This window comes from Castanea sativa, chromosome 4 (genome assembly GCF_040712315.1).
Source record: "Castanea sativa cultivar Marrone di Chiusa Pesio chromosome 4, ASM4071231v1".
In the NCBI taxonomy this organism is placed as follows: domain Eukaryota; kingdom Viridiplantae; phylum Streptophyta; class Magnoliopsida; order Fagales; family Fagaceae; genus Castanea; species Castanea sativa.
The window spans coordinates 47,961,360-47,988,670 of NC_134016.1; the positions used below are offsets into that span (position 1 = coordinate 47,961,360).

The following is a 27,311-nucleotide window of genomic DNA, read 5'->3' on the forward strand; positions in this document are numbered from 1 at the left end:
TTTAGTTAAAATCTAAGAGGGTCATTATTTAAATTTATGTCCAAAATTATAATTTTGTTTACTAAAAATACAAGAGGGAGGAAGGATTTATTAAAAGTCAAGGAGGCCAAGGCCCCCCCTAGCCCCCTCCCCTCCTGATTATTACTCTACTCAAGTGAAACGAAACTAGTGTTCAGAGAACCGGAGAAATTTTGGACCCAACACTTGGGTCGTCTCTATTCATTGTCATATCCACCACGTGATACTGCATTCACTATTCTAACATTCAAAATAAATTCAACTGTTCAATACGGGATCCTAGATGCTAAACCTAGGCCAAGTGTAAAAGTCAAACCATTCAAGGGACTTTGTAGTTCTAAATATTCCAGATCTTTTAGAGCATCACAGTAGACCTGCAAAATGTTAAATATGCAAAGCAGACAGAACAATCGGCAGTAACGTCTTACAAAAAGAAAGCATGAACCAAAGAGAAACATAAATCTTATGTCATAAACTACTTATTGTCATACAATTAACCCAAATGCCTCAACTTAGGAATACAAGAGAATTATTCAACAATAAGACAAGAAACAATCAAACTCAAGTCTCATATACGCTGCTTAAGCATTGGTTGAACCTGCATTGGAAAACCATAAAGCCAAATAAACCCAGCAGCATCAGCCTGATCATAAATCTGGCTGCTCTCAAAAGATGAAATATCTTGCCTATAGAGGCTATAGGGGCTCTAACGGCCTGTTACAGAAACTGAACCTTTGTATAGTTTGAGCGTGTAACTGAACCTGTTGTTGTCTCAGTGATTTTTTTCCATAAATGCATCATTGACTCACAAAGTGGGTCAAACATCTACCTGCATAAACTAGCTCAGCATACTTGAGTGCAAGTGAATCTTTAAGTTGCATGCTTTCTCAATCAATTGTTAAAGACTCCAACTCTTGTACAGTGGCAGTGGCAAAGAGGATTGTCCCACCCAGAGTTTCATAGACTCCACAGCCCTTCATTCCAACTAATTGGTTTTCAACCATGTCAATTTGGCCAATTCCATGCTTCCCACCAATCTCGTTGAGTTCAACAAGTAGAGATGCAGGCGGAAGCACCTTTCCATTACGGGCCCATTTGGATCGAGGGGGAAGGAGGGGGAGTAGATTTCCAGCCAACTTTGCTCTACTCCTCTCACCTTCCCATTAATCCAAATGGGCCTATTAGGATTGAGGGGGAGCAGTGGGGAATAGAGTAGAGTTGGCCAAAATTCGGGTGCCAAATTTTGGCCAACTCTACTCTATTCCCCTCTGCTCCCCCTCCCTCCCCCTCAATCCTAATGGATCATAACTGAAACAGGAAGACCCGGCTCTATCCCAACTTCAATATATCTACAAGAAATGAAGGCATAGAAAAAAAGAATTAAAAAAATGGCATAGAAAATAATAGATAATGATACAAAAGGCTTAAATTAAAAATTCAATAAGGAAGCTTACTCAGGTGTTTCCAGTGCCTCTTCTGGGTCCAAAGTCAACATGTTCATATCCTTCTTAGGTTTGTTTGCTGGGTCCAAAATGTCACCCTTTAAAGGCATGGAAATGACACTCATGAGAGAGAGAGAGAGAGAGAGAGAGAGAGAGAGAGAAAATTAAAAGGCGACCATGAGAGCAAATTAAGCTTATTTCCTGCAACAGTTTCTGAGCAATTGACATAAACCAAAGAGCTAAACAAAGATTAATTGAAATTTCAGCAGACATTTGACAAGACTGAAACAGGAAATGGAGAGGTGTATGTTACCCCATGGCTAAGTACCAACAGGGTATCTAAACTCCAATCTAACAGAGACAACAAATGAAAATAAAAACAGATGATATAAAAATCTAGTACACTTCTGAAAGACCCACAAAGAGTATTATTAATTTTCCTTGAAAAATCTGCATGCCTGCCATATTTAAACCTACTAAACACAACAAACTTAGAAGTAGGAGCTCACTTTTTCTATAACAGGGCAAGCCATTGAGTTTCCAAGCAAATATTTCCTATCATCAATTGCAACAGCTCTCGAGCAAAGAAAAATAGAATTTCGTCCAAATTCCTCCAAGTACTTCACCACTAACTGAGAAGCATCACTGGCTTTAGCCTTCACTTCCAACCCTTCCAATTCCCCAATACCCTATAAATTTAGCATTTCAGATAAGCACACAATTAATATGAATGCAACTGGTCAAGTGGTAATGAAGGATACCATCTAAAAATAATAAATAGTACAGGAAGACTAAATAAGTAAAGGAACTATAAGCAAGTAGATGTTGCTACTTAACATACCTGACCAACATCACAGCCATTGTTCTCCCTGCTGCAAGGGAAAGGTTTGTTAAAAAATATACCTTGGGAAAACAAATAATTCAAATGCATTAACCAGTACCATGAAACATTAAAAAAAAAGAACGCAGCATTCATTCCATTCAAGTAAGGTAATTCAACAAAGTCTGCAAAGGATACAAGTTCAAGCATGGAGCTAATATTTAATCAGGCGAAAATACTACCGTAGCATGAAACATTAAAAAACAGAAAGCAGGCCATCTATAGTTCATCACTACCAGCACAAACAGCAGAATACTTATAATGAAGTCATCTCAACCACTACTAACACAGTTCGTCAGTTACTACAAACTGTCGTTTTATCTCCTCCAAACTCACTAGCTATCTCTCCTCATAAATAAATATTTTAAAACTAATAGTCATGGATTGCCATCAAAGAGAGCACGAGACTAATTTCAGATATTAATCAATTGTATTCCAAACATACCAATCTAAAACTTAAGAACCCTGAATACTTGTATAGTGGAAACACAATTAGGGGGGAATGTTCCAAGCCACAAAACAGGGGACTACAAAACCTTTAACAGGAGACATAGCCATGGGACTATGACTGATGTGTCTAAGCCACCACTATAAGCTAGAACAACCTTATTCAATTTTAACGTAACCCCAAATAAGAAAAACTCGCGTGCTCAGAAGCTAGATGAATACAAAATTTTCCAGATAGACCATGCTATTTACAATTGTGAATGTGAATGTGCATTATATTTAAGTTACATTTTTTGGAGCTAGCCTCGTGACACTCCAGCTGTATTAGTAGTTCTCAAATGCATAATATGATCGAACATACACTTAAACCTCAAATTGGGATGGATAAAAAATTGACACTAAACCCAAAAAAAAACCCCAGAGCACCTGTGGAGCATGTGCGATGAGGCTAGTTATATATACAAAATTGACCAATTATTTTTTATTACCTTTTTTTTTTATAAATAAGAATGTTATATATACAAACGGCTACTCTATGCATGAAAAACATAGAGCAACCCAGAAAAAACAAGAAAATAACAGAGAGAAAACATAAAAGAAAACTAGTCAACATATTAATTACAAAAAAGAAAGAGAACTAAGAAAAGAAGGGAGAGAATCACTAGTCATGAGTCCTCATGCCCAATACCAATAAAAAAGAGTCCCACTAAAAAAAGCTAGCATCTGATCACTGGAACTATCCAAATCCTCAAAAGTCTACCGATTCCGTTCCTTCCAAATACACCATAGGATGCACAATGGAACTAAGTTCCAAATCTAAGACGAATGCTTCCCCAACCAATTCCACCAGCCAAAAAGCAAATCTAGGATCGAGCTAGGTATAACCCAAGACAAACCAAAAGTTATTAAGGCAAAGCTCCACAACCGATGAGACATCTCACAATGAAGAAGTAAGTGGTCTTACGTCTCTCCACAATGTCGGCACATAATGCACCAGTCTACAAAATCCAATCTCCTCAATCTTAAGTTATCACCCGTTAGGATCTTATTCCAAGCTACACACCAAATAAAAAAAGAAACCCGTCTAGGTGCCTTTACTCTCCCTATACCTTTCCAAGAAAAGACAATTGAGGGAGAATCCCGCAATTTGTTATAGTAGGACCGGATGTCAAACTCCCTATTAGGTTTCAACTTCCATATCATCCGGTCTCCAACATCCAGTGGAGTATTAGCTCCCAATATACGAAGAAAATGCAGCCCTTCATCCATCTCCCAATCATTAAGTTCTCAAATAAAACGAACATCCCAAATTCTTCTATTCTCCGCCTTTTGCCTTGACAAAGAAGCTTCTACAGATGCCTCCTTATCAATGGTAATACCATATAGCCTTGGGAAAGCCAATTGGAAATGTTGATCCCCATACCACCCATCCTGCCAAAATCTCACTCTATTCCCCAACCTAACAACAAACTGATAATTTTTGCTAAAATCCTTCCACCCCATACGAATACCTCTCCACAAACCACACCCATGAACTCCCCTACCTAGCTTTGAGGTCCATCCCCCCATTCTTCCCCATATTTTGAAACTACCACCCTCCTCCATAACCGATCCTCTTCCTTCCCAAACCGCCATAACCATTTCCCCAATAAGGCCTTATTGAAAGTAGTAAGTTTTCTTATCCCCGAGCCACCATTAGCTATAGGCGCACAAACTTTATCCCAACCTACCAAGTGAGTCTTGCTATCACCCCATAAGAAATCCCTTTGCAACTTTTCAATTTTATTAGCCACATAAGTAGGAATGGTGAATAGAGATAGAAAATAGGCAAGAAGACTAGATAACGTACTCTTGAGTAACATCAATCAACCCTCTTTAGACAAATACAACTTCTTCCACCCGACTAATTTCCGCTCAATTTTTCCAAAATGGGATTCCAAATTGAAGGGAAGTTATGCAAAGCCCCCAACGGCATGCCAAGATAAGACATAGGCAAAGTTCCAACTCTACAGCCCAAAATTTCAGCCAGGGCATGCACATCATCAACCTCCCCTATTGGAACCATTTCACTCTTGTGCACATTGACCTTCAAACCTGTTACCGCCTGAAAACTGAGTAACAACAACCGAATATGAAGAATTTGCTCCACATTTGCATCACAAAATAGAATAGTATCATCTGCAAACAATAGATGTGAAACACTTTCCCCACCACCCCTCCTACCCTCAACTTTAAAACCATGGATCAAGCCAACTCCCTCCACTCTTCTCAACATCCTATTGAGCACCTCCATCAACATCAAAAACAGCATAGGAGATAGCGGATCCCCTTGTCTTAAACTGCTTGAACTACCAAAAAAATCAGTTGGAGACCCATTAATCAAAACAGAGAACTGAACTGTGGATATACAAGTACGGATCCACTTACACCACTTCACTCCAAAACCCATTTTATTCAACAAATCTAGTAAAGCCTCCCAATTCACATGATCGTAGGCCTTCTCAATATCAAGTTTACAAATGGCTCTAGGAACCCTACTTTTCCCTCGGCTATCCACACACTCATTCGCAATAAGAATCGAGTCAAGGATTTGTCTCCCACCCACAAAACTATTCTGAGTCTCAGAGATCAACTGATCTAGAACCACTCTCAAACGATTTGCCAAAACCTTAGCCAAGATTTTATACACACTCCCCACCAAGCTAATAAGTCGTAAATCTCTAATATTAGAGGCGTAATTCTTTTTAGGAATTAAAGCAATGAAGGTACCATTAAGAGATTTTTCAAACTTACAATGTTGAAAAAACTCTTCAAAGACCACTAAGACATCTTTCTCCACTACTCTCCAACAATGATGATAAAACGCCATAGTAAATCCATCCGGACTTGGAGCTTTGTCCCCCTTCAAGTCACTTACGGCTTGAAATATCTCCTCTCTCAAACTTTTGTTCAAGCCAAACCCTCTCCATATCCCCCAATACGATCAAACTCCAAACCCTCCACAAAAGGCCTTCACCCCTCAGACTCCTTGTACAATTTTTTATCAAACTGGACTACCTTATTAGTTACCTCGGATTCCTCCTCAAAAACCACCCCATCCACCTCCAAGGTCCTCAGATGATTATACCTTCTATGGGAGTTAGCCATTTGTGGAAGAACTTGGTGTTATTATCCCCTTCCTTGATCATAACATCCTAGATTTTTGTCTCCAGGAAATTTCTTCCAAGGAAAAAAGATGCTCCACCTGGGACCTCAAATTTGCCCTATGACATTTCTCCCCATCAATGAGACCTAAATCCCCTTCCTTAGCGTCTAATTTTTCCAACTCCTCCAGTAATTGTTTCTTTTGACGCTCTACATTACTAAACTCTCGGCGATTCCATTGAACAATGTCCTCTTTCAAAGCCTTTAATTTTATGGCAAGCACGAAACTAGGTGTACCTACAAAAGAATGCCGATTCCACCAGGATTGAACTTTATCCACAAACCCCTCCGTCTTCAACCATATATTTTCAAATCTGAACGGACTTTTCCCCCTTGCCATTCCCCCTGCCTCCAAAAGAATTGGATTGTGATCTGAGATAGGACAGGGTAAAATCCTTTGAATAACATCTAGTAAGTGTTCCTCCCAATCTGGAGTGACCAAAGCTCTATCAATCCTAGACATTGCTGGTTGATCAGTACCACTTGACCGTGTATAGCTACCTCCTTCCAAAGGCAAATCAATCAAGTTAAGATCCTCAATAAATTCAGAGAATTTTTCCATAGCTAGGGTCAAACGTGTCTCACCCTACGCTCACTAGGAAAGCAAACAATATTAAAATCCCCAAAGCAGCACCACAATATCCTCCAATACTGTTGAATACCCACCAACTCATCACACATGTGACCCCTCTCATTATTCTCATTTGGGCCATAAACCCCTGAACATGCCCATATAAAACCGTCCTCCACCCCTTGCCACTTTACTGAAACTAAGAATGTACCAACCATAACCTCCACCTTATCCAAAACCCTTTTATCCCACATAATCAAAATACCACCAGCAGTCCGATCAGCCTCCAAAACAACCCAATCCACATATGGACAGCTTCACAAACTACAAACCAGCTGTCTATTCATGCTAGCAATTTTCGTCTCTTGTAAACAAACATCACACTTCCACTCCCGCAACAAATTCTTCACCACAAGTCGTTTCCGAAGATCATTTAAACCTCTAACATTCCACGAAATCATTTTTATCTTCATTACCACAAAAATATCCCCACCTACTGACACCAACACAAAATCAATCATCTATCTCCTATCATAATTCACCAAAGAGATCAAGTTTCGCAGCTCTCTAAGTCCCTTGTTTTTGGACTTAGCCACTTTTTGGCTACCTATTACTTTCCGGTGTAGCACATTGGCTGCCTCCATCTCAGTTTCTAGCCTTTGTAAGAGAGCAATGCACAACTTCTCATGCCGAGTCATTGACAACCCAACCAATTTACTGAAATTAGGAATTATGCGTTTCACCCACCCAGAAATATCAAACTTAGCCTTAATACTCAATACCTCAGTGACCTCCTCCAACTCTGCCGAAGTTGTCGATGCACTCGGAGCAATAATCCTCAAAGGTAAACAATTTGTCAGTTCTGTTTCACCAAAACCCACAGAAAAATCGGCTACATCCTCCACAAGCATGACCTCCCAGTAAGGCTCAAGAGTTCCTTACTAGAAAAGGAGTTTACCTCCTAACCCAATGCTCCAAAACCCACTGACCCAGCTCGCAAAAACTCCAAAAAATGCTTGGGAAAAGATGGTCCAATCAATCTCGGCACAGATTCGAGAGTGACCAAACTTGTATCTTCAGAAACCAACCCACTCGACACCATATTTGAGCCCAAAATACTTTTCTGGTTAGAACTAAACTTGAAAACCATTTTTTGAAGATACTCGATGCAGCCCGACACTCCTACCGGCGAAGCACTCCATGGATGAGTAACCAAACCTCCATCAACATTGGTCTGGAGAGCCCTTACCTACGAAGCCACTTGCAACTGAGAGACCGAGAAGCTCCCTTCAAAATCACTCCTCGACATCTCTACCGGCATCACTAAACAATTTGGAAGTACTGTGGGCTTCTCTCCAGACCCATTGGGAGTAGATGTAGAAGAGAATGGGCCTGAGTAAGTGTTGGAGCATTCCCCAGCCTCTGAGTTACCTGGGCTTGTGGTCATCGGGCGTAAGTTATAAACGCAATGGGCTGCTGACTGTTTCGAGCCCAAACCAATACCCACCTTCTCCATCGATGACTGCACAAGGCAACCCATTGTCTCGGATTGAGGAGAAGACTTCTCATAATCACCATCAGGGTTCATCATCATCCTTATGGAGTGGGTTAAATCTGCATCGGGTTTGTCCAATATTTTTAATGACTCCTCGATACTAAATCCATCGGAAATAGTACACTTAGCTACCACCGAGGGCTTTGCGAGACTACCCATCGTCTCGATTTGACCAACCACGATCTCATAGTCATCAACACCCATCGCCATTGCCAATGATTGATTTTGCATCTGAATCACTGGCGCCGGTGACTTCTCGACGTGAAATCCACCATCTGTTGTGACGTCAACCACCCTCAAAAGCTCACCAAGTTGACCCAACTCCTCATTCTGACTCAACGAAGCTTTGTGAAGGGCAGTGGAAATCACCGCCATCGCCGACATGTGGCCTTCTGGCTTTGGTGGGCTTAGGTCAGCTAACGAGGAGCTCTCAACCACTTCCATCCTAATTGGGCCTATGAGCTCTAAGTTAGGGAAGCCCACCTATTGGTCACAGTTGGTGTCTAGGCCCACCACATCCTTTATTTGAGCCCGTGTTACCCATTTAAAATTTTTTACTCCCCCATTATTGCTATCCCAAGAAAGCCGTCTCTTTCCTTTCACATCAACTTCCACAATTAAACCACTCCCTATCCAGCATGATCTCCTTATATCACTCCTCTTCCCATTTTCATCTGATTTTGAATTCAAACTGAATCTTACTGGGATACGTTTCCTATTTTCTGCCGGAATTTGCTCACCTAATTTTGTATCCACATTAATGCACTGCTCCCTCCTATCCCTTCCTCCCACCACCATTGTATTAGGCTTGCCCACCAAAATATCCCCCACCTTTTTTTTTTTTTGATAGGTAATCAAAAAACTTTTATAAAAGATAGAAAAAAAGGAATACAAGGAGTTCATGATGATGAACAACTAGAAAAAACAAAAAAAGGAACAAACAGCACAACAACCAGAGGGAAGTTAGGAAACTAAGCTAAGAGAGGACAAACACTCAGAGAGAGAAGAACAATCAGTAAAACCCCAACACTGAGACCACTCCAATAAGCTACGCTGGCATAAAAGCTTTAACTCATCCAACGTCTTCTCTTTGTCCTCAAAGGATCGACGATTACGCTCCAACCAAACAACCCACATTAAGCACCCCGAAACCAAGTTCCAAATGTCCGAGTTATGCTTCTCAAGCCACTAATGCCAGCAAGATAACAAACCTGCCACCAATCCTGACATAACCCAAAGAATACCAAAGGCTTGAAGAATGAAAGTCCATAGGGAAAGGGTGACAGGACAATGAAGAAGAAGGTGCTTAACCGACTCCCCATCACAGCAACACATACAACATCTATTCGCCAAAGGGCGACCCTTAAGCATAAGATTATCCAAAGTGAGGATCCGACCATGAGCAGCGGTCCATAGAAAGAAAGCCACACGCTTAGGAATCTTAGGTTTTCAAACACCCTTCCAAGGAAACGAAGAATTTGAAACACCCCGAATTGCAAGGTAGTAAGACCGAGTGTCAAACACACCATCTCCTTTAAGCCGCCAGAAAAGAGTATCACTCCTATTACCCTGAGAAATACGAGTTTGGATAAGCTGAAGAAGAGAATATGATGCAACCAACTCCCAATCTTCAAAAGCTCTATAAAACCTTAAATTCCACACTCTAACAGTACCCCCTTCTGGAATCCACAAAACCTCAGAGATACAAGCATCTTTAACTGCTGAACACGCATATAGCTTAGGATAGAGATCTTTTAGTGCGTTTTCACCAATCCACCTATCATGCCAGAAGCTGATCCGAGTGCCTTCACCCACTGTAAAGGACAGATGCTTAGAAAAGCTCGCCCACCATTCATTAATGCTTCTCCAAAGGCCACACCCATGAGACCTCCTACAAACCTTAGTCCTCCACCCCCCTTGACCTTCACCATATTTAGTGGAGATAACTCGCCGCCAAAGGTGGGTAGCTTCATGACCATATCTCCACAGTCATTTCCCTAAAAGAGCTTGATTAAAAGACACCACACTTCTAATCCCCAAACCACCCATCTTAACGGGTAAACACACCTTATCCCAAGCCACCAAAGGATATTTGAAACTACCCTCAGAAGACCCCCAAAGGAAGTTCTTCTGAATGCTTTCCAATCTAGCCGCCATAGCTTTAGGAATAGTGAAAAGGGATAAAAAATACGTTGGGAGACTTGAGAGAGTACTCTTAAGGAGCATGAGCCTACCACCCTTAGATAGATAGAGACGCTTCCACCTAGAGAGCTTCTTCTCCATTTTCTCCAAAATAGGATTCCAAATCGAGACTGTCTTAAACAAAGTTCCCAACGGCATTCCCAAATATTTCATAGACAAACTGTCCACTCTACAATGGAGAATATTAGCCAGAGTAACTAGATTATTCACCTCCCCAACAGGGACAATCTCACTTTTCCCTACATTGACCTTCAAACCCGTAAAAGCCTGAAAACAAGACAACACCAACCTCATGGACAGCAGCTGCACATACTCCACAAACTCCCCCTGAATCATATTTTTATCCTTGTCCTTGGTTGTAATATGTTGTGACTGAGTCACATCCCTTGGCTGCACCTGACCCTTTAATGTCTCAACAAAAGACCGAGAGGGATGAAACCCCGACATTCTCCTCTGTGGCTGAGACACAAATTTGGCCTCGCTTGAACCACCTAAAGCATATTGGTCAAGTTCCAACATCTTCCTCAATTCAAGCCCAAAGACCTTCCAACCATTTTGTGCTTTGCCTCAAGGAATAATGACAAATCTTCTCTGCCCACCAACTTTGAGTTTAGACACTAAAAGGAACTGACCAAAGGAGTTTGATCCCCGCTGCAAAGTGTATGCGATATCTCCTTCCCTAAGCGTAAAAAACTGTTTGGGATTGATTCCAACCACCGTGTGTTCTATATTATTCATCAACCATAACGCTGCATTCTTGCCCATGAAAACTGACTTCATGAAGTGTTTGCCTCATTCGAAAATATGTAAGGAGAAAAATTTCCTGCTTTCTCAACCACCAATTGAAAAGGCTTAAATTCAATGAAAATACTACGAATTCCACCCATGGAAAAAACTACGATAAATCAAAATCTTCACAAGTTTGGTCTCCCTCTCACTAATCCCCCTTGAAGTGGTTTTTCTTTAAAGAGGTTCTTCATTGGCTTTTCACTTTGTTAACAAATTTGTGTCTTTTACTGCTTTCCATCATTATGGTTTGATTTGGTAATTATAACTGTGGTTGAAGATAATAGTTTGTAAATCCGTAGTAATAAACCATAACTTGATCAATTATTTAGAAATAACTTACTGAATGTGATCCTTGACACCTATTGTCATAGATAAAGCACAATCACTCAAAGTCCCCCCTCACTTTAATGGGAACAATTATGCCTTTTTTTTATTACCTATCAAGCTCAGAGAAGCTAACGTACATAAAACCTTAACATACTAGGCACCAAGGAAAAGTAAGAAGAGCTTAGACTTTAAAACCTAGGAAAAAAGTAGACTTGATCATAAGTTGAATGCCAAAAAAAAAAAAAACAGATATCATTATTGTCACTGAAAAAAAAAATAAAAAAGCATGTTGATAAGATTTGGGGAGGGGGGTGGGATGATTTCATTGCCTTTATGTGAATTCTGGGATGCTTAAGGGATCAAAGAAAAATTGAGGGGGAGAAGATGAGTAGAGTGATCATGTGGCTAAATAATTATTTTTAGTAGTGCCACATTGAGAATTTAATGGAGAGATGACAAATTTAAGAAACCAAAATGTTATAGGAGAGAAAGAGAAGGATGAATAGAAAGATGAAATTTTCTACCTTTAAGATTAATAAACAGGTTTTTGGTTTGATACTTCAATGGATCGGTAATGCTGTTTATTCTAAAATTGAAATACACCACTTAGGCACTCATTATGTTTTTTATTTATTTTTTACGCTTTTGGCACTGCACATTAATTGGCACATTTTGAAATTTATATAGACTTAGACTACAACCAAAATGATGTCCTTTTGATTGAAGGAAGTTAAGAGGTACATGCCACAATGATGTGGTTTTGATTAGAGCAATTTGAGAAAATATCTTGCATTCACATGTCCATTTTTAGGGAGAATAAAATTGTTAGTAAAAAGTATTTTAAAAGTTAAGAAATTAATCAACCTTTTTAGTTATTAGATTGTGTTCAATAAATTTAAAACTACTAGTCATGGATTTCTGTCAAAGAGAGCACGAGTCTCATTTCATATTCTAAATCAATTGTATTCCAAATATACCAATCTAAAACTGAAGAACCATGATTACTTGTACAGTGGAAACGCGATTAAGGGGAATGTTCCAAGCTACAAAACAGGGGACTACAAAACAAATTACAGGATACATACCTTAGCCATGGGACTATGACTGATGTGCCTAAGCCGCCACCATCCATTAGAACGGCCTTATTCAATTTACCACATAACCCTCTACCCTTTGGAGCTTCAGCAATTGCCATCTCTCTATCACTCAGCAAAACTGCTGGTATAACTGCATCTCAAGGGCAAATCATTAGGGTTACAAACAGAGAGGCTAGTCAAAGTAAAATCTTAAACAGTGCATGAGAAAATCTTGCAATACACCTCTCTTGTCAAATATTAAGTCATGATAGCCGGCGCGCCATCAATACAATAACACTAACATGAAAAAGAATGACCAACAATAGCAAATATTAACTGATATTGACTTCTCTAACCAGAAAATCTCTTGGGCTATATACCAAACAAGAATATTGAAGAAACAAGTATTCCAAAACAACCTCACCTTGATTGATACAAAACTTAGGTACACTGCCACCATTACTAATAGTTGCAATAGTATGGCCTAAGCGCTTGCTTATTCTAGCTGCCAACTGTCAAAAAAACTCGAGTTAATCGCAAACTTATACAAAAAACATTTATATATAAAGATGCAGATTATAAGTCTAGTGACAAAACTTGTAGTGCTATATCTCCTTATTTCAAGCTTGCTCTGCACAAGATTTATTGCTTTATACCTGGAGTGGTCCACAGTGGCCGGTGGAGGATTTCTGGGGAGATTCAGTTGTGGAAGGCTTGCTGCAAATGCAACTCATGATGTTACTAACAAATTGGAGATTTCTGCAGTTAGTTGGCGCCTTGGCAATTCTTAAAAGAAATAGAGAGATTTTGATTTTGAGGGCCCAACAGTCAACCAATAACAAGGAATGATAGTGACACCAATTTTCACACCCATATTAACACACTGCTTATGTATTAAATCTTGATTGAATATAGCACTTTCACAATGGTCCACCACATGTACTTGAAGACGGTGAAATCCAATCAAGACTTGACACACAAGCAAGGTGTGAATATGGATGTGGAAATAGGTGCGTCCCTAGCATTATCCTTCCTTTTTCTCTCTCGTGATCTAATGTTTCTCATCCTCTGTTAGAAACCCTAAAGGCATATAGATAATCATTGTTGTAATGTTGCATTTAGTTAGTTAGTTAGTTGTAGGATTGCAACAAGTTGAGCCAAGTTAGTTACAAGTTGTTAGTTGGTTATTTGGCTAAGCAACTTGTATAAGTACTTGTAATCTATAGCATTTTGGATATTGAAAAATAAACCAATTTCTTAGTGTATAAGTGCATCTCTCTCTCTCTTTCTCTCTCTCTCTCTCTCTCTCTCTCTCTCTATGGAGGGTGACTACCTCAAATTAAGTCAATTTTCCCACCATTCCCATACACTCCCCTACAATTCCTATCCAATCCCATTAGGAACAACTAGGTTCCTAACATTTGGTATTAGAGCTATCGATCTTGAGACAGGTGAAGGTGTTTTCAAGCGGAGAGAAATGTTAGGAATATGAAAGAATTGTTGTAATCCATTTAGTTAGGTAGTTAGGTAGTTGGTTGAGATTAGGATGAGTTAGTTAGGTTTTGAGCACATGTAGCTTATTTAACACATGGCTTAATTCATAGAGCACGTGTTGAATTAACTAACCAATTATCTTAAGCCATATGGGCCAATAACATTAGAGCTAGTCTCCTATAAATACATGATTGTGATTCAACATTAGATATCAATGGAAGAATAAACCAATTTCTTAGTGCATTAGTGCATCTCTCTCTCTCTCTCTCTCTCTCTCTCTCTCTATGAAGGGTGACTATCTCGAATTAAGTCAATTTCTCTACAATTCCCATTAATCCCCCCTACAACTCATACCCATCCCCATTAGGAACCTTCCTAACATTCTCTCTCTTCTCTTTCTTTCTCTATTTCAAGAATCAATTTGATTACTTATGGAAAAAGAAGAATTTATATTGGAGAGACTAAAGACCAACAAATATGAGGGTTACTTTAGATGGTTTTAAAAATCAGATCAGACGAAGAATCGAAAACGACTAGTTCTAGATTATTTTTTCTAAAAGGGATGGTCAAACCAATAATGTCATTAATAATTTTAAAATTATAAAAATAAATAAAATAAATGTTTAATGATATATACAAACAGACCAAATATAAAACACACACTTCACTTTTATCATTTTTCTTTCTTTCACTGAAAAGTATACTTGTAGAAAAGGTGTGAAAAAAGTGAGGTTTCCTGTACATGAAAGCTCTAGCCATTTATATATGTAAAAGCTAAAAAGACACATACATATTTATTAGTTTCATTATTATATTTTATATTCTTTCCCCGAAGCTCACCAGACCATCAATTAACTATTTGCCCTTGTCTTCCACAACTCAACACCCATGAAAAAACATGTGCCCCAAGCTAAGGAAAACATTGAAAATTCAAGATGCCTGTGTTGTGTCAGTGGGTTTCATTCCACCCAGGACGAAGTGGGCTCGCCGATCTGCTCAGATCTTCAAGCACGGCGTGAAGCTGATATGAAGGAAGAGGTTCTACAATCTAAAGTGATGCTCTTCAAGATCAGGAAAACCGGTTCAACCAACCGGTCCGATCCGATCCTATTTATAAAATCATTAACTACTCCTCTTTGTTACTTCATTTTCATCTAATTGTATTGAAGTTAATTTCACCCAAAATAAAATAATAAACTTTGAAGATACTGTGAGATCCAATCTTTTAAAATCCTATACTAGTTGGGGCCTTATTTACGTGGGCTAAAATTTGGGGTTTTACAACATGTATTTCCATTTCCGAATTTCTTCTTTCTATTCGTATCTCTTCCTGAGGTACTTGTATTTTGTTTTTAAGGTCTAATTGTGAACATGATGTACTTTTTATGAAATAAATCTTTGATTATCTATCAAAAAAAATAAAAAATAAAAACTTTGATTCAGGGTTTAAGAGTTATTGCTTTTACCTGCAGTAGTGTTTTGGAGGACTGAAGCTAGATTCCTTTCTCGGCGTATGACCAATGGGAGAGCCGGTCTCCGAAGGCTTGCCGCAAATGCAACCCATCCGTCGCCGAAGATTTTGAGTAAAATTTAGTGTTATTTGTGAAAAATGAAAAGAGTGCCTTTTATTTTTGTTGGGAGTCGCAGTATGGCATTTCTTTTTATTGAGACAGATTTGGTCCAAGTCCAACCACTCCCGGGCCGGCTGATATTGTTTGTGCACGCAGAAATGTTTTTCTCTCTTTTCGGCTGAATAAGCAGTTACGTTTCCCAAAGCTTGTTGAGTCGGTGGATGGCCGATTCAATTCAAAAGGTGACAATTTGGGTCGGGTTTGGGTAAAATACGAATTTTCCGGTTTGGGTATGGGTATTACCCAAACCCGATCTATATTTTAAATAAATAGATTTTAGAAAATAAAAAAAGCGAGGGGACAAACCAGCTGCCAGCTACAGTGGTTTAAATGAGTAGCAAGTAACTTTAGGGCCAGGGTAGATACAGTTAAAAACTGAAAATATTATAACAAAATAATTTTTAAATATGTGAATAGTATTGTGAGTCCCATTTAAAAAAAAACTGAAAAGTGTATGTACTGTTCATGAACAGTGTATAAACAGTAACTGCATAGTGATGAATAGTACTGCTTGTCCCTTGGTTGAAACCTGTGCACAGGAAAAAAAATGGCTGGAAACGCTGAATGCGTCTAGCGTTCAACATTTCTAGCATTTTAGGCTTGGTTTGGATAGCTAAACGCATCTAGCGTTCAGCGTTTTCAGCCTTCTTTTTTTTCCTTCTATGCACAGGTTTTAACTAGAGGACAAACAGCACTATTCATCACAGTACTGTTCATGCATTGTTTATGAACAGTACATACACTTTTCAGTTTTTTTTTTAAATGAGACTTGTAGTACTATTCACACATTTAAAAATTATTTTACTACAGTATTTTTAATTTTCAATTGTATCCAAACAGACCTTAAATATTATGTTAAATTACTATTTTTAGTACCATAAACTCTCCTCCGTTACTATTTTACAATCTAATTCCTTAAAATCGCGTTCCATTCCAGTTGCTAAATCCAAAATTTTTTCCCAACGCGCTATAGCGAGGTTGCATATTAATGCTTTTTTTCTCTCTCCTCTTCTCTAACTTTCCCCTTCTCTCATCTCTTTTTTCCCTTTCTTTCTCTCCTCCTAATCCTCTCCGTTTCACTTCTCCATATCTGTCTTTTCTCTCTCTATTTCTCTTTGCTCCATTTCCCACTCTTCTCTCTCTATTTCTCTATTCTTTTTTCCTCATCTCGGTCTCCCTCTCTCTGAATCGGTGATTGCTGGTTCAGTGGTCATGGTCATGGCTCGCCGTGCGTCAGATCGTCATGGGTGGGTTCAGATCGGCACAGGTGGCTTCAAATCGTCGTGGGCTAGTGTGGGGCCGTTGGTGCTCGTGGGTGACCGTGTTTTGCTTGCCGTGGGCCGCCACGAGTCTTTGGTTTGGTGGTTGTGGCAAAAAATGGACCTGATTTGGTTTTGTTTTGTTTTGTTTTTTTTATTTGGGTTTGTGGGTATGGATTTGGCAGTGGTGGATGTTGATGGTGGTAGCAGCAGCTAATGGTTTGGGTTTTGTATTTTGTTTGGGTATTTTGAGTTTTAGTATAGGTCTTGGATTTTGTTTGAGTTTGGGTTTGACTCTCGATGGTGGCTCGAAACTCAGAAATCAAGCTACGGTCAGATTCTTCTTCTTCGTTCTTCTTCTTCTGCACTTAGTCTGATTCTTCTAGGTATTTCTTTTTTAAATTTTTTTGATCGTGGGGTTTCTCTTCTTCGGTCAGATCCTCCATCTTCTCTGTCAGATTCTTCCTCTTCTTCTTCACTTGGTCAAAATTTTCTTTTTGCAACACTGAACTCGAGCTTAATAGGCTCGATTTTGAGGTTGTTGAAGCTTGAAATCGAGTTCATTATACTCAATTTAGCACTCCAAAATCTAATCTCCTAATCTTGAATGATGTAATTTCAATGGAATTCGGTCCACATTAATGAAAGCCGGTCAAAGTTTACAATAAAAAAAAGGTGGGGTAAGTGGAATTGGGATTGGGGAATGAGAATATCAGGGTTAAAATTTGTGGACCTGGCAGTGCCACGTTTTGAGTTTTAAAATTAATAATTAGTTTTTTTTTTCTTTAAAGAAACGGTTAGTGTTTTTTTTTTTTCTTCAGTATTAGACTATTCCTACATAGGGTCCGTTTGGATAGAACTTATTGCTGAAAATTGAAAACTGAAAACTGAAAACACTGTAGCAAAATAATTTTTAAATGTGTAAATAGTGCTGTGGGACCCATTTTTAATGAAAAAGTTGCTGAAAAGTGAAATTTGTGGGTCCATAAACAGTGCACGGATGCACTGTTCATGAGGAGAATTGGTCAACAACAGCGGCTGAAAAAAAAAAAAAAAAAAAAAAAAAAAGCTGAAAACGCGCAATGAAGAGAAACGCAGACGTGAACGTGGATCCAAACCCTCTCTAAGTATTCAACTTTTTCCAAATATTCAAATTGGAAACTTAAAAAAAAAATTTGTTGAAATTAACTTTTTTTTTTTTTTTTTTTTTACCATGGAAACAAGTGCTTTTGTTTTTGTTATTATTATTGTACTATTATATTATTGTTTTTATTATTATCTTTATTTTTAGAATACTAGATATTTTTAACCCACTCCAAAAGAGGGGAGGTTTTTTTAAAGAAAATTGCTCGTTTTTATTATTATCTAAATACATAGAATTTGGTGATAATATATGAGTACATCCATTGTTTTATTTTTGTTTCCCACGGGCAAAACAGAAACGTTATTGGCTTCCTTTGACTGGAAACATGTGGAGGAGATTAAAAAAAAGAGTAAATAAATAAAAATAAAAAACCTAAAAGGTAGAGAGAATAAGTAGACAAGAATAAAATAATGTAAAAAAAGTGTTGTTGGATAATTCAAGTAAAAAAATATATATAAGTGAGTTTCTGTTAATTTAACTGGTAAAGTTTTTTATGGTTGAATAAGATATTTAGAGTTTAAACTCTACCTATACTAAAAATCGATTGATATCTTGATATGATGATAAAGAGTTATCATCATAAGTAGATGTCATAAATTGAAATTCTTTTAAAAAATGTAAAATATATATATAAATGATGCTAAAAATACAACAAATTTCACCACTTAACCTCTAAAAATTAATGTTAACAGTCATAATTCTTTGGAAAATATTAGTACTATTTTAAAAAATATTTTTAAGTAGTTTTTTCGTGATTTGCGCAGGATAATGATTAGTTTGTTGTAAATGATTAGTTTGTTGTAAAAGTGTTGTGAAAATATTATAAGCTTGAATTAGTGACTAGTTTGTTGTAAAAGTGGTGTAAAAATATTATAAACGTAACACATTTTTTCAGAGAGATGCTACGTCCACAATATTTTCACAACAAATCATAAGTGGTTAGTTGTTATTGGTTCAAATTTGAACCCAAACACTAAGATTAATTTTTTGCCCCAATAATAACAATCAGTAACAACCTACTACTTAAGATTTGTTGTAAAAATGTTGTGAACGTATCATTTTTTATTATTATTATTGTGAAATAGCTTCTTACATGCTCCTGAGTTTGTTTTTGGGGGCTGCTTTTGTTTCTACTATTTGCTCCTGTGCACTTTATTTTTTTAATTAGCATTATCTTTCTTACCAATTTTTAATAATTCCCGTTATTTCAGACTCTGAGACCTTGATTTGCACAAGTATTTGTTTTTATTTTGTTTTAATGGGGTTTGGAACATGAATCTTCATTAGAACCCCAAAAAAGATTTCATCTTTTGAAGCCAAGGGCTTTGAAGAATTTGGATTCATTGTGTTTTGGGTAATAATAATAATAATAATAATAATAATAATAATAATAATAATAATAGGATTTTGCTAATATATGCTCTAAGACACACAATAATTAATTATTTTTAAAAATATTTTCTCGAGAATTAAAAAAGTATTGACAATTTTTTTAATTCCTGAGAAAGTATTTCAAAAAATAAATAACTTAATGTGTACCTTAAAGACATACATTAACCGAACTCATAATAATAAACCGGTCCTGAACTGATTCTTTCTCTAAAACGAGAGCTTCTCTCTCTAAAAGGAGAGTTCTTTCCATTTGGTCTTACTGTATCCATACAGCACTTTACCCCAAAGACACCCGTACTCTTTTGCTTCTACTTGTGTGTTTTTCGCCTCCCTTTTCTTTTTTTCTTTAGCTGTCTTATCGTTTGTCATTCCATCCTCCAACCTTTTTTTTCCTCTTGATTCTTTTAATTTATGACCCTTTCCCAAAGCTTAATATACCCTCTCTCATATCACGACAAGTTTGCACTTTTGGTCAGTGTAAAATATTTTTTGAGCGTAAAATAATCTCAGGTAAAAATATTTTCGAGAAAGAAAAATATTGTTAGGTGTTTGGTAGCATTTTAAAAAATATTTTGAAAAATATTTTCAGGTGTTTGGTTGTGTTATTGAAAATATTATAAAAAACACGTTTTCTACTTATTACTCACATTTTCTCAGCTTCCAAACAAATATATAACATCATTTCTCAGCAGAGAAATACAAAAGAAACAAAACTCAAAAAAAAATATCATCAAATCTGGGAGAGAAGAAGGAAGAGAGAGAGGCTTTGAACGTGCGGCGAAGGCTTCGATCGTGTGATCAACGGCGAAGGCGAGACGCGCGGCGGAGGCAAGATCGCACGATCGGGGGCGACTGGGTTCGAGATCGCGCGGCGTTGGAGTTGATCTTTGCTTGATCGACGGTGAGAGGCACGGCTCGGAACGGCGAGATTGCGAGGTGTTGCAGTCGATCTTGGTTCGATTCTTTTTTTTTTTTTTTTTTCTGGAAATGGTTTGAAGGTAATGGTTTGGAGATGAGTTTAGGACCTTGGGGCGGCACGATTTGGGCTGGCCGGAGCTTGGTTGGGCTGGCCGGTTGAGGTGAGCTTGGAGATGGGTTTTGGACTGTGTGAGGAGTGTGCTCGAGCTCTCTCTCTCTTCAGGTGTGGTTTTCGAAAATTGTTTGAAGGTAAAATAAAACTATAAATGATTTTCCGTTGGAAATGGCTGTATTTTACGGTCAAAAGAAATCAATTTCAAGTTGGCCATATTTTACATGTGCATCCAAACACACGTGATGGTGTAAAATAATTTCCGAAAGTTGTTTACTCCTAAAACAAACGCACCCTTTGTGTCTTTTTCTTTCCTTTTAACTCTGCTGACCTTCCTTTCTTTTATCCTTTTTTTCTCCTTTTTCTTATCTGTGCTCCTCTGTCTCTGTTTTTTCTTTGTGTTTCCTCTTCTCTATCAGTTGTTCAATGGGAGACTCTTCTATCCTTAGGGACTTTGCTTGGACTGAGAGTAGTGGGTCCGATGATGGTGAGGACCCCTTTACTGATGAATCAGATCAGTCTTCACTAAGCATCAATGATCTAGAAGTGCCATTCGCGAGACATGGTCCATTGATTGAAGCAGACCCTGACTCAGTACACATGCAACGCCTTTTTCTGGGGTCAGTGCGCTATGGGTTTTGTCTTGGACTATAGGAAGTCATCAGTGGCATACCTTCAACATTTGATTCGCTTTGCATGGCGTCTCTGAGGTGAGGTTACTGTCATGGGGAGGGATTCCTTCTTTTACATGATACATTTTGAAAGCTTGGAAGATTTGGAGCATATGTGCTCCGAGGGTCCCTCGTCCATTGATGGAGCATTTCTGGTACTTCAAAAATGGCGACCCAATCTGGTACTAAGTAAGTTGCATTTGAATTCTGTGTCAATTTGGGTCCAATTACATGGGTTACCTAAAGAATGGGTCATATGATTGGGTATTTAGAGAAAATTGACTGGGAGGATAGGTTGCCTAAAAATATCAGGTTTATGAGGATAAAGGTGCAGTTAAATCTGTGGATGCCATTAGTTTCGGGGTTCATGCTGCGTTTGGATGATGGTACTCAAACTTGGATTTAGTGTAGGTATGAGCGGGTGCACAAGTTGTGTACGAAATATGGTCTCATTGGACATGCACGGAGTCAGTGCAGTGAGAGTATGGATGAGTTGGAACGAATGCTCATCCGTCTAAGGCATAGGATTCAATGACTATTCCATGTACCTTTTGCCTATGATGCTTTAGAACTGCATTTTCACAATGAGCTAAGGGCATATTGTAACAAGCGGTGGAATAGGACTACAAGAGCTTGGTTTGGCTATATGGAATCTGAGTTTCCCACAGATGGTCACCCACTCTCTACTTCTTTTAATCCTGAAACACCAAATTTCCCTGCTTCCACCCCTAATCAGAATACCCCGGTATCTCCAACACCTCACCCCACACATGCAACCCTAAATTCTGCAATTCTATTTGTCTCTGAACAGAGGTTCTGTACCACCCACACCTGTCAATTCTTCACGATCGTCCCCTGATGTCACACACCCCCCAATTTGAAACCAAAACATACATGCAATAACTCCTCTGAACCAATTCCCTTCTCAAAATGTAGCCAATACGTTGCCGCCAGAACAGGGGGTTCAGGAGAATAATGCAGTGCACTGGATGTGGGTTAATGGAACTGGACCATTTATGACTAATGGAGAAATCAGGGAGGTGACAGACTCTTCATCAACAACGGAGAATGATTCTGAGACTGTGGTTATGTTCAATCTTGATAGATTAAATGAGGATCGTCTTGGGTAGTTACGTGGGAATGTATGGGCACGAGGTCAAATTCCTGAGTCAACTGAGGGATCAATTGATTCTTTGGTCAATAGGGAAGGTAGAGATAGGCAACGGACTGAAGTATTCAAGTAATGGGCCTGGTATTAGTCAGCCCAATGTCGTGGCCTATACCCAAACCTCAAACCAATCCATGGCAGGACCACAAGTGGAAACCAATCCAACCCAATCTGTCAGTCTTGATACGAGGTTGGACATGTGGACCTCAGGTGTTGCTGATACGGAATCGAGTGCCTCTTTACCCAGATCACTTGGGATGTGATCAGGAGCCGGGAAAAAAGTGTGGTCCTTCAAGAAAGAGGATTGGAACTGAAATTGGAAGGCTTGGAGGGAACATCCGTTGGAAGTTGATGTGTGGATTTTTCCCCAAGGAAGGTAACGTTCATCCTCATTTCATTAATCAGCCGTGTTGTTCTTCTTTCTTTCAATACATACATGTCGTGGAATCCCAGTATAATCCAAAAGGTTGTTGGGAAGCTGACCCTAGTCAGCTTCCCCAATCACAATAAGAATCATGAGTTGGCACTATGGAGGTTTGGACAAATCCTCTGCAGTTCTACAATGCAAGAAAAAAGCCCTAGATTTAAAGCTTGATATTTTATTTCTCATGGAAACTCGGTTAGCTAGTGGTAAAGGTTCTGAAGTGTGGCAAAAATGTGGATTCTCTGAGGGGTGGGAGGTTCCTAGGGTGGGTTTTAGTGGTGGCCTTATTCTTGCCTGGCTACCAAGACAAGGATTGCAGGTAGTTTATGACTCACCAAATTTAATACACATCAATTTACTTTTCCCACTTTCGATCACTTTTGTCTATGGACATCCTGATCATGCTAAGAGAGGGGAGGTATGGTAACAATTAAAACATTTAAAACATCAGTCACATCCTACTTGGCTCTGTATAGGGGATTTCAACCAAATTCTGTCAAGGGAAGAAAAACTATCCTTTAGGAATGGGAATATTATTGGAGCAAATGAGTTTCAACAGGTCCTCATGGAACTGCAATTATGTGATTTTAGTGCTTCAGGGCAGAGATTCACATGGATGAATAAGAGGGAGGAAGAAGATTTCGTTATGGAGAGACTGGATAAAGCCTTTGGTAGTGTAGAATGGGCTAACAAGTATCCTTTATACTATGTTAGGAATCTCCCTATTGTCAGGTCTGATCATGGTTCGATTATTCTAGACTTGGAAGTTCAGACACCTTTTAGAAGAAGGCCTTTTCGTTTTGAATATGTGTGGCTAACCCATGCAGGATGTAGGGAGATGGTGGAAAAAGCTTGGGAAAGTCACTCCATAGGGACTAGAGCTTTTCAGTTGAGGAACAAACTCATCAGTGTCAAACACAAGGCTTTGGAATGAAATAAACATGTGTTTGGCAGGGTGGAGATTGAAATTAAGAGGAAACAAAACCAATTACAGGCACTTCAGGATTCCATTGTGTCAAATGAGGATGTTAGGAGAGAGAGAATTTGTAGAGAGGAACTTGAGGAACTTTTGAATAAAGAGGAGTTTATGTGGGCTAAGAAAGCTAGAACTAATTGGTTTCTAAATGGCGATAGGAACACAGGATACTTCCAAACAGTGGTTTGGCAAAGGAGGTCAAAAAATAGGATTCTTCAAATTAAGGATAAGAGAGGGGTCTTAACTGATAAACCTGAGGAGATTGAAAATATTTTTGTGGACTCTTTCAAAAGGAATTTTAGTGGTAATGACAACTTATCTGTGGAGAGTATCATTCATGAACTTCAAGGACTTCCAATTCCTACTCTCACAGTACAACAGTTGCAATCCCTAAACATGGGTATATAGAGAAATTGAAGAGGCAGTTTTTCAGATGGGGCCTTACAAAGCCCCAGGACCTGATGGTATTCCTATCTTCTTTTATCAACATTTTTGGGATACTATTAAGGTTGATGTGTGCAATGCTGTCCAAACATTCTTTCATTCAGGCTCTCTCCTTAAAGCCCTCAATCAAACCTTTATCACTCTTATTCCAAAGATTCCTCATCCGGAGGATGTCACTCATTTTAGGCCTATCAGCCTATGTAATGTGATTTACAAAGTGATCTCCAAAGTTCTTGTTAATAGATTGAAGCCCATCATGGATAGCATTATTACACCATACCAAAATGCCTTCATCAAAGGTAGAAATATCTCAGATAATATCCTTTTGGCACATGAGATCCTTGATGTGATTAGGAAAAAAAGAGGGAGAAGGGATAAATTTGGAGTGTTGAAAATAGACATGTCTAAAGCCTATGATAGAGTCAATTGGAACTTTTTTAAAGCTGTCCTCACCATCATGAAATTTGATTCCAAGTGGATTAATTGGATTATGAAATGTGTGTCTTCAGTTGAGTATACCTTGCTGATAAATGGAAGCATGACCAAGTCCTTTTGTGTGCCAACATCCTCTCGATTTCCCTAACCCAAGCTGAGGATCTTAAGAAAATCAGAGGAGTAAGAGTTCGTAGGAGTGGTCTCTCTTTTTCTCATTTACTGTTTGCTGATGATTCATTATTGTTTTTTAGGAATGACAGTGCTACTGTCCATAATCTTCATCTCATTCTAAATTTGTATTGCTCCATCTCGGGTCAATCCATTAATCTAGCCAAATCTAATGTGTTTTGCTCGCCAAACATGCCTACAGAGGAACAAAGGGACCTTGCCAGAACCCTTCAGGTTACTTTGATTCAACAACCCAATAAGTACCTTGGTGTTCATTTTAAATTGAGAGGTAATAGGATTGTTGATTTTCAATTCCTCATTGATAAATTAAAATCAAAGCTTCAAGGTTGGAAGACCAAACTTCTATCACAGGCTGGCAGAACAACCTTAATTACTTTGTTCTTCAATCCTTACCCTTGCACTCTTTTGCATGTTTTAAAGTTCTTGAGTATGTGTGCAACAAGATGGATTCAATCATTTGTGCTTTCTGGTGGGGCCATGATTATGGTGCGAATAAGCTCCACATGATCAACTGGGATAGGGCTAGTCAACCCAAGAAACTTGGTGGGTTGGGTATTAAGAAATTTGGGTATATGAACCAGGCTATGCTGCATAAGCAGTACTAGAGAATCATCCAAAATCCACAAACCCTTTTAGCCAGAACTTTTAAGGCTAGGTATTTCCTAGCTTGTACTATTCAAGACTATAGGCCAAAGCCTAATCAATCATGGGTTTGGAGAAGCATCTTAAAACAAGAGAATCATATTTTGAAGGAAGGCAGGTGGAGAGTGGGGAATGGGTATCAAATTCCATTAAATCATAGGAGTTAGACCCCAAATTTAAATCTTCAAAGATCAGAGTTCCATCTCCCCACAAGTACTGTGGGGGATCTAATTGATCATTGTAATAGACAGTGGAAGGTAGATTTGGTGAGAAGTTTGTATCTGTTTCCTCAAGCAGCTGAAATTCTTCAAATTCCTATATCCAAGACTGATTCTGTGTAGGATCAACTTATTCGGAAATTCTCAAGTAAGGGGGATTTTCAAGTGAAGAAAGCTTACGAGATTATAACCCAGGATGTAGCAAGTCAACCTAGACCTTTTCAAGCACACAAAGGCTGGTGGATGTCATTCTGGAAGATTAAGATTCCTTTGAAAATTAGTACCTTCATCTGGAAAATTTTGCATAACTGTCTTCCTACTCTTCTCAATTTATACAACAGGGGTATTTCAAGTGTTAAATGGTGTCCTATGTGTAATGAGGAGGAAGAAAGTCATGCTCATCTTTTCCTCCATTGCCCCTTTGCAAGAGCTTGCTGGTATGATTCTATTTTGTCCATTCACACATTTGATTTCACCAATATTTCAGTTCAACAATGGATTAAGCAACTCATCTCAAGGCATAATACGAATGATGTGAATTCAACGTGCCATGTGCAGGATGTTCTTACTTTTCTTTGGATGGTCTGGACTCATAAGAACAAAGTGATTCACCAAGGAACTACTCCAAATCCAGTGGAAGCGATACTAACTGCTCAACAACTATCTTGCAGGTACAGGGACAAACTCAAACCTTGGCATCTCAGGAGGCAAGGAGGATATAGGCTTCAGGTCAGTGAGACAAAGTGCAGCAGGGGAGTGGCAACGGATTCTCAAGCTTGTAGATAGTAGAAGCAAGGTTCCACATAGATATGGTGCTGCTTATGAAGTTGTAACAGTTCAAGGGGAGAAGGTGTTTTTTGGGGTAATCAGTAGCAATGCTAGAACATCAATAAGGGCACTACTGGAGGCTATGCTTAAAGCTGTTCTGACTGCAAAGGAGCAAGGCTTTCAGCTTGTTTTGGTTCTCAGCAATAGTAGGAGTCTTCTGCAGACTTATAAGAGGAAATCAGCTTTGGATTGGTTAGACAGTACTAGGCTAGCTGATCTATGCTTTTTGAATCAAAATGGTTTCTTCTGTGATGTGTTTTGGGTACCCTCTGTAGTTGTAAATAGCTTGAAGTCTGTAGCTAGATTGGTAACCCGAGTGCTAATACATCATTGCTGGTTTTCTTCTGTTGGTTAGTATCATTTGTAATATATACTGTTGTATTGCTTTTTCCCTTGAATGGTATGGAAAAATAATAATAATAATATTATTATTATAGGGACACAAAAAATAATCCCCAAGGAACACACCTTGGAAACCTTTTATAGTCGCCCACCTCTGAATCTAAATCCTAGAAAATAGTGGGAAAAAACACTCTACAATGGAAAACTCAAGCAATAGATTTCATTGACCACTATAACACTGCAAACACTATTACAATCTAAGCTTTACTGGCTGCGGGAAGTTCTAACTTATGTTCCCGTGGTGTTATACACATGATTTCTCTTTCTCTCTTTCTAAGATAGGTTTCCCCCTTTTTTCTCTGTTTTTCCAACCTCCCCCTCTTTTTGGCCCCCTTCACCCTTTATATCTCCCCCCTTTTTTCTTACCCTTACAGCTATTTCACTTACACCCAGAGTAGCGGGGATATTTTTCTTACTTTATTGGTTTCCTCACCTTCTTATCTTGTAACTCAG

The 27,311-nt window shown here is 38.6% G+C and overlaps 2 protein-coding genes and 1 pseudogene across 3 annotated transcripts in view; 1 reads left to right on the forward strand and 2 right to left on the reverse strand.

The window, feature by feature from the left end:
• Positions 1 to 15,778, reverse strand: part of LOC142633053 (argininosuccinate synthase, chloroplastic-like) — a 60,853-nt gene extending 45,075 nt beyond the window's left edge. Inside the window, exons 1-8 of the mRNA XM_075807332.1 lie at positions 15,472 to 15,778; positions 13,168 to 13,228; positions 12,936 to 13,023; positions 12,521 to 12,662; positions 2,302 to 2,332; positions 1,970 to 2,149; positions 1,473 to 1,558; positions 1,330 to 1,367 (exon numbers count right to left, since the gene is read on the reverse strand). Of these exons, the coding sequence (XP_075663447.1) occupies positions 1,330 to 1,367; positions 1,473 to 1,558; positions 1,970 to 2,149; positions 2,302 to 2,332; positions 12,521 to 12,662; positions 12,936 to 13,023; positions 13,168 to 13,228; positions 15,472 to 15,569 (724 nt within the window). The 5' untranslated portion in view covers positions 15,570 to 15,778. The remainder of the gene's footprint in view (positions 1 to 1,329; positions 1,368 to 1,472; positions 1,559 to 1,969; positions 2,150 to 2,301; positions 2,333 to 12,520; positions 12,663 to 12,935; positions 13,024 to 13,167; positions 13,229 to 15,471) is intronic.
• LOC142630372 (argininosuccinate synthase, chloroplastic-like) lies at positions 459 to 1,181 on the reverse strand (annotated as a pseudogene).
• A 7,185-nt stretch (positions 15,779 to 22,963) lies between the features above and the next one.
• Positions 22,964 to 26,865, forward strand: LOC142631096 (uncharacterized). 2 transcript variants are annotated; one of them, XR_012843508.1, is made up of 2 exons: positions 22,964 to 26,065; positions 26,187 to 26,865. XR_012843508.1 is itself a non-coding variant. In XM_075805176.1 (2 exons), exons 1-2 carry the CDS (start codon positions 26,005 to 26,007, stop codon positions 26,809 to 26,811), a joined length of 573 nt encoding a protein of 190 aa, XP_075661291.1. In that variant the 5' UTR covers positions 22,994 to 26,004; the 3' UTR covers positions 26,812 to 26,865. The 2 variants fall into 2 exon arrangements, 1 of the variants encoding a protein (XP_075661291.1); XM_075805176.1 differs by having other exon boundaries at positions 22,994 to 26,065; positions 26,300 to 26,865.
• The last annotated feature ends 446 nt before the right edge of the window (positions 26,866 to 27,311 follow it).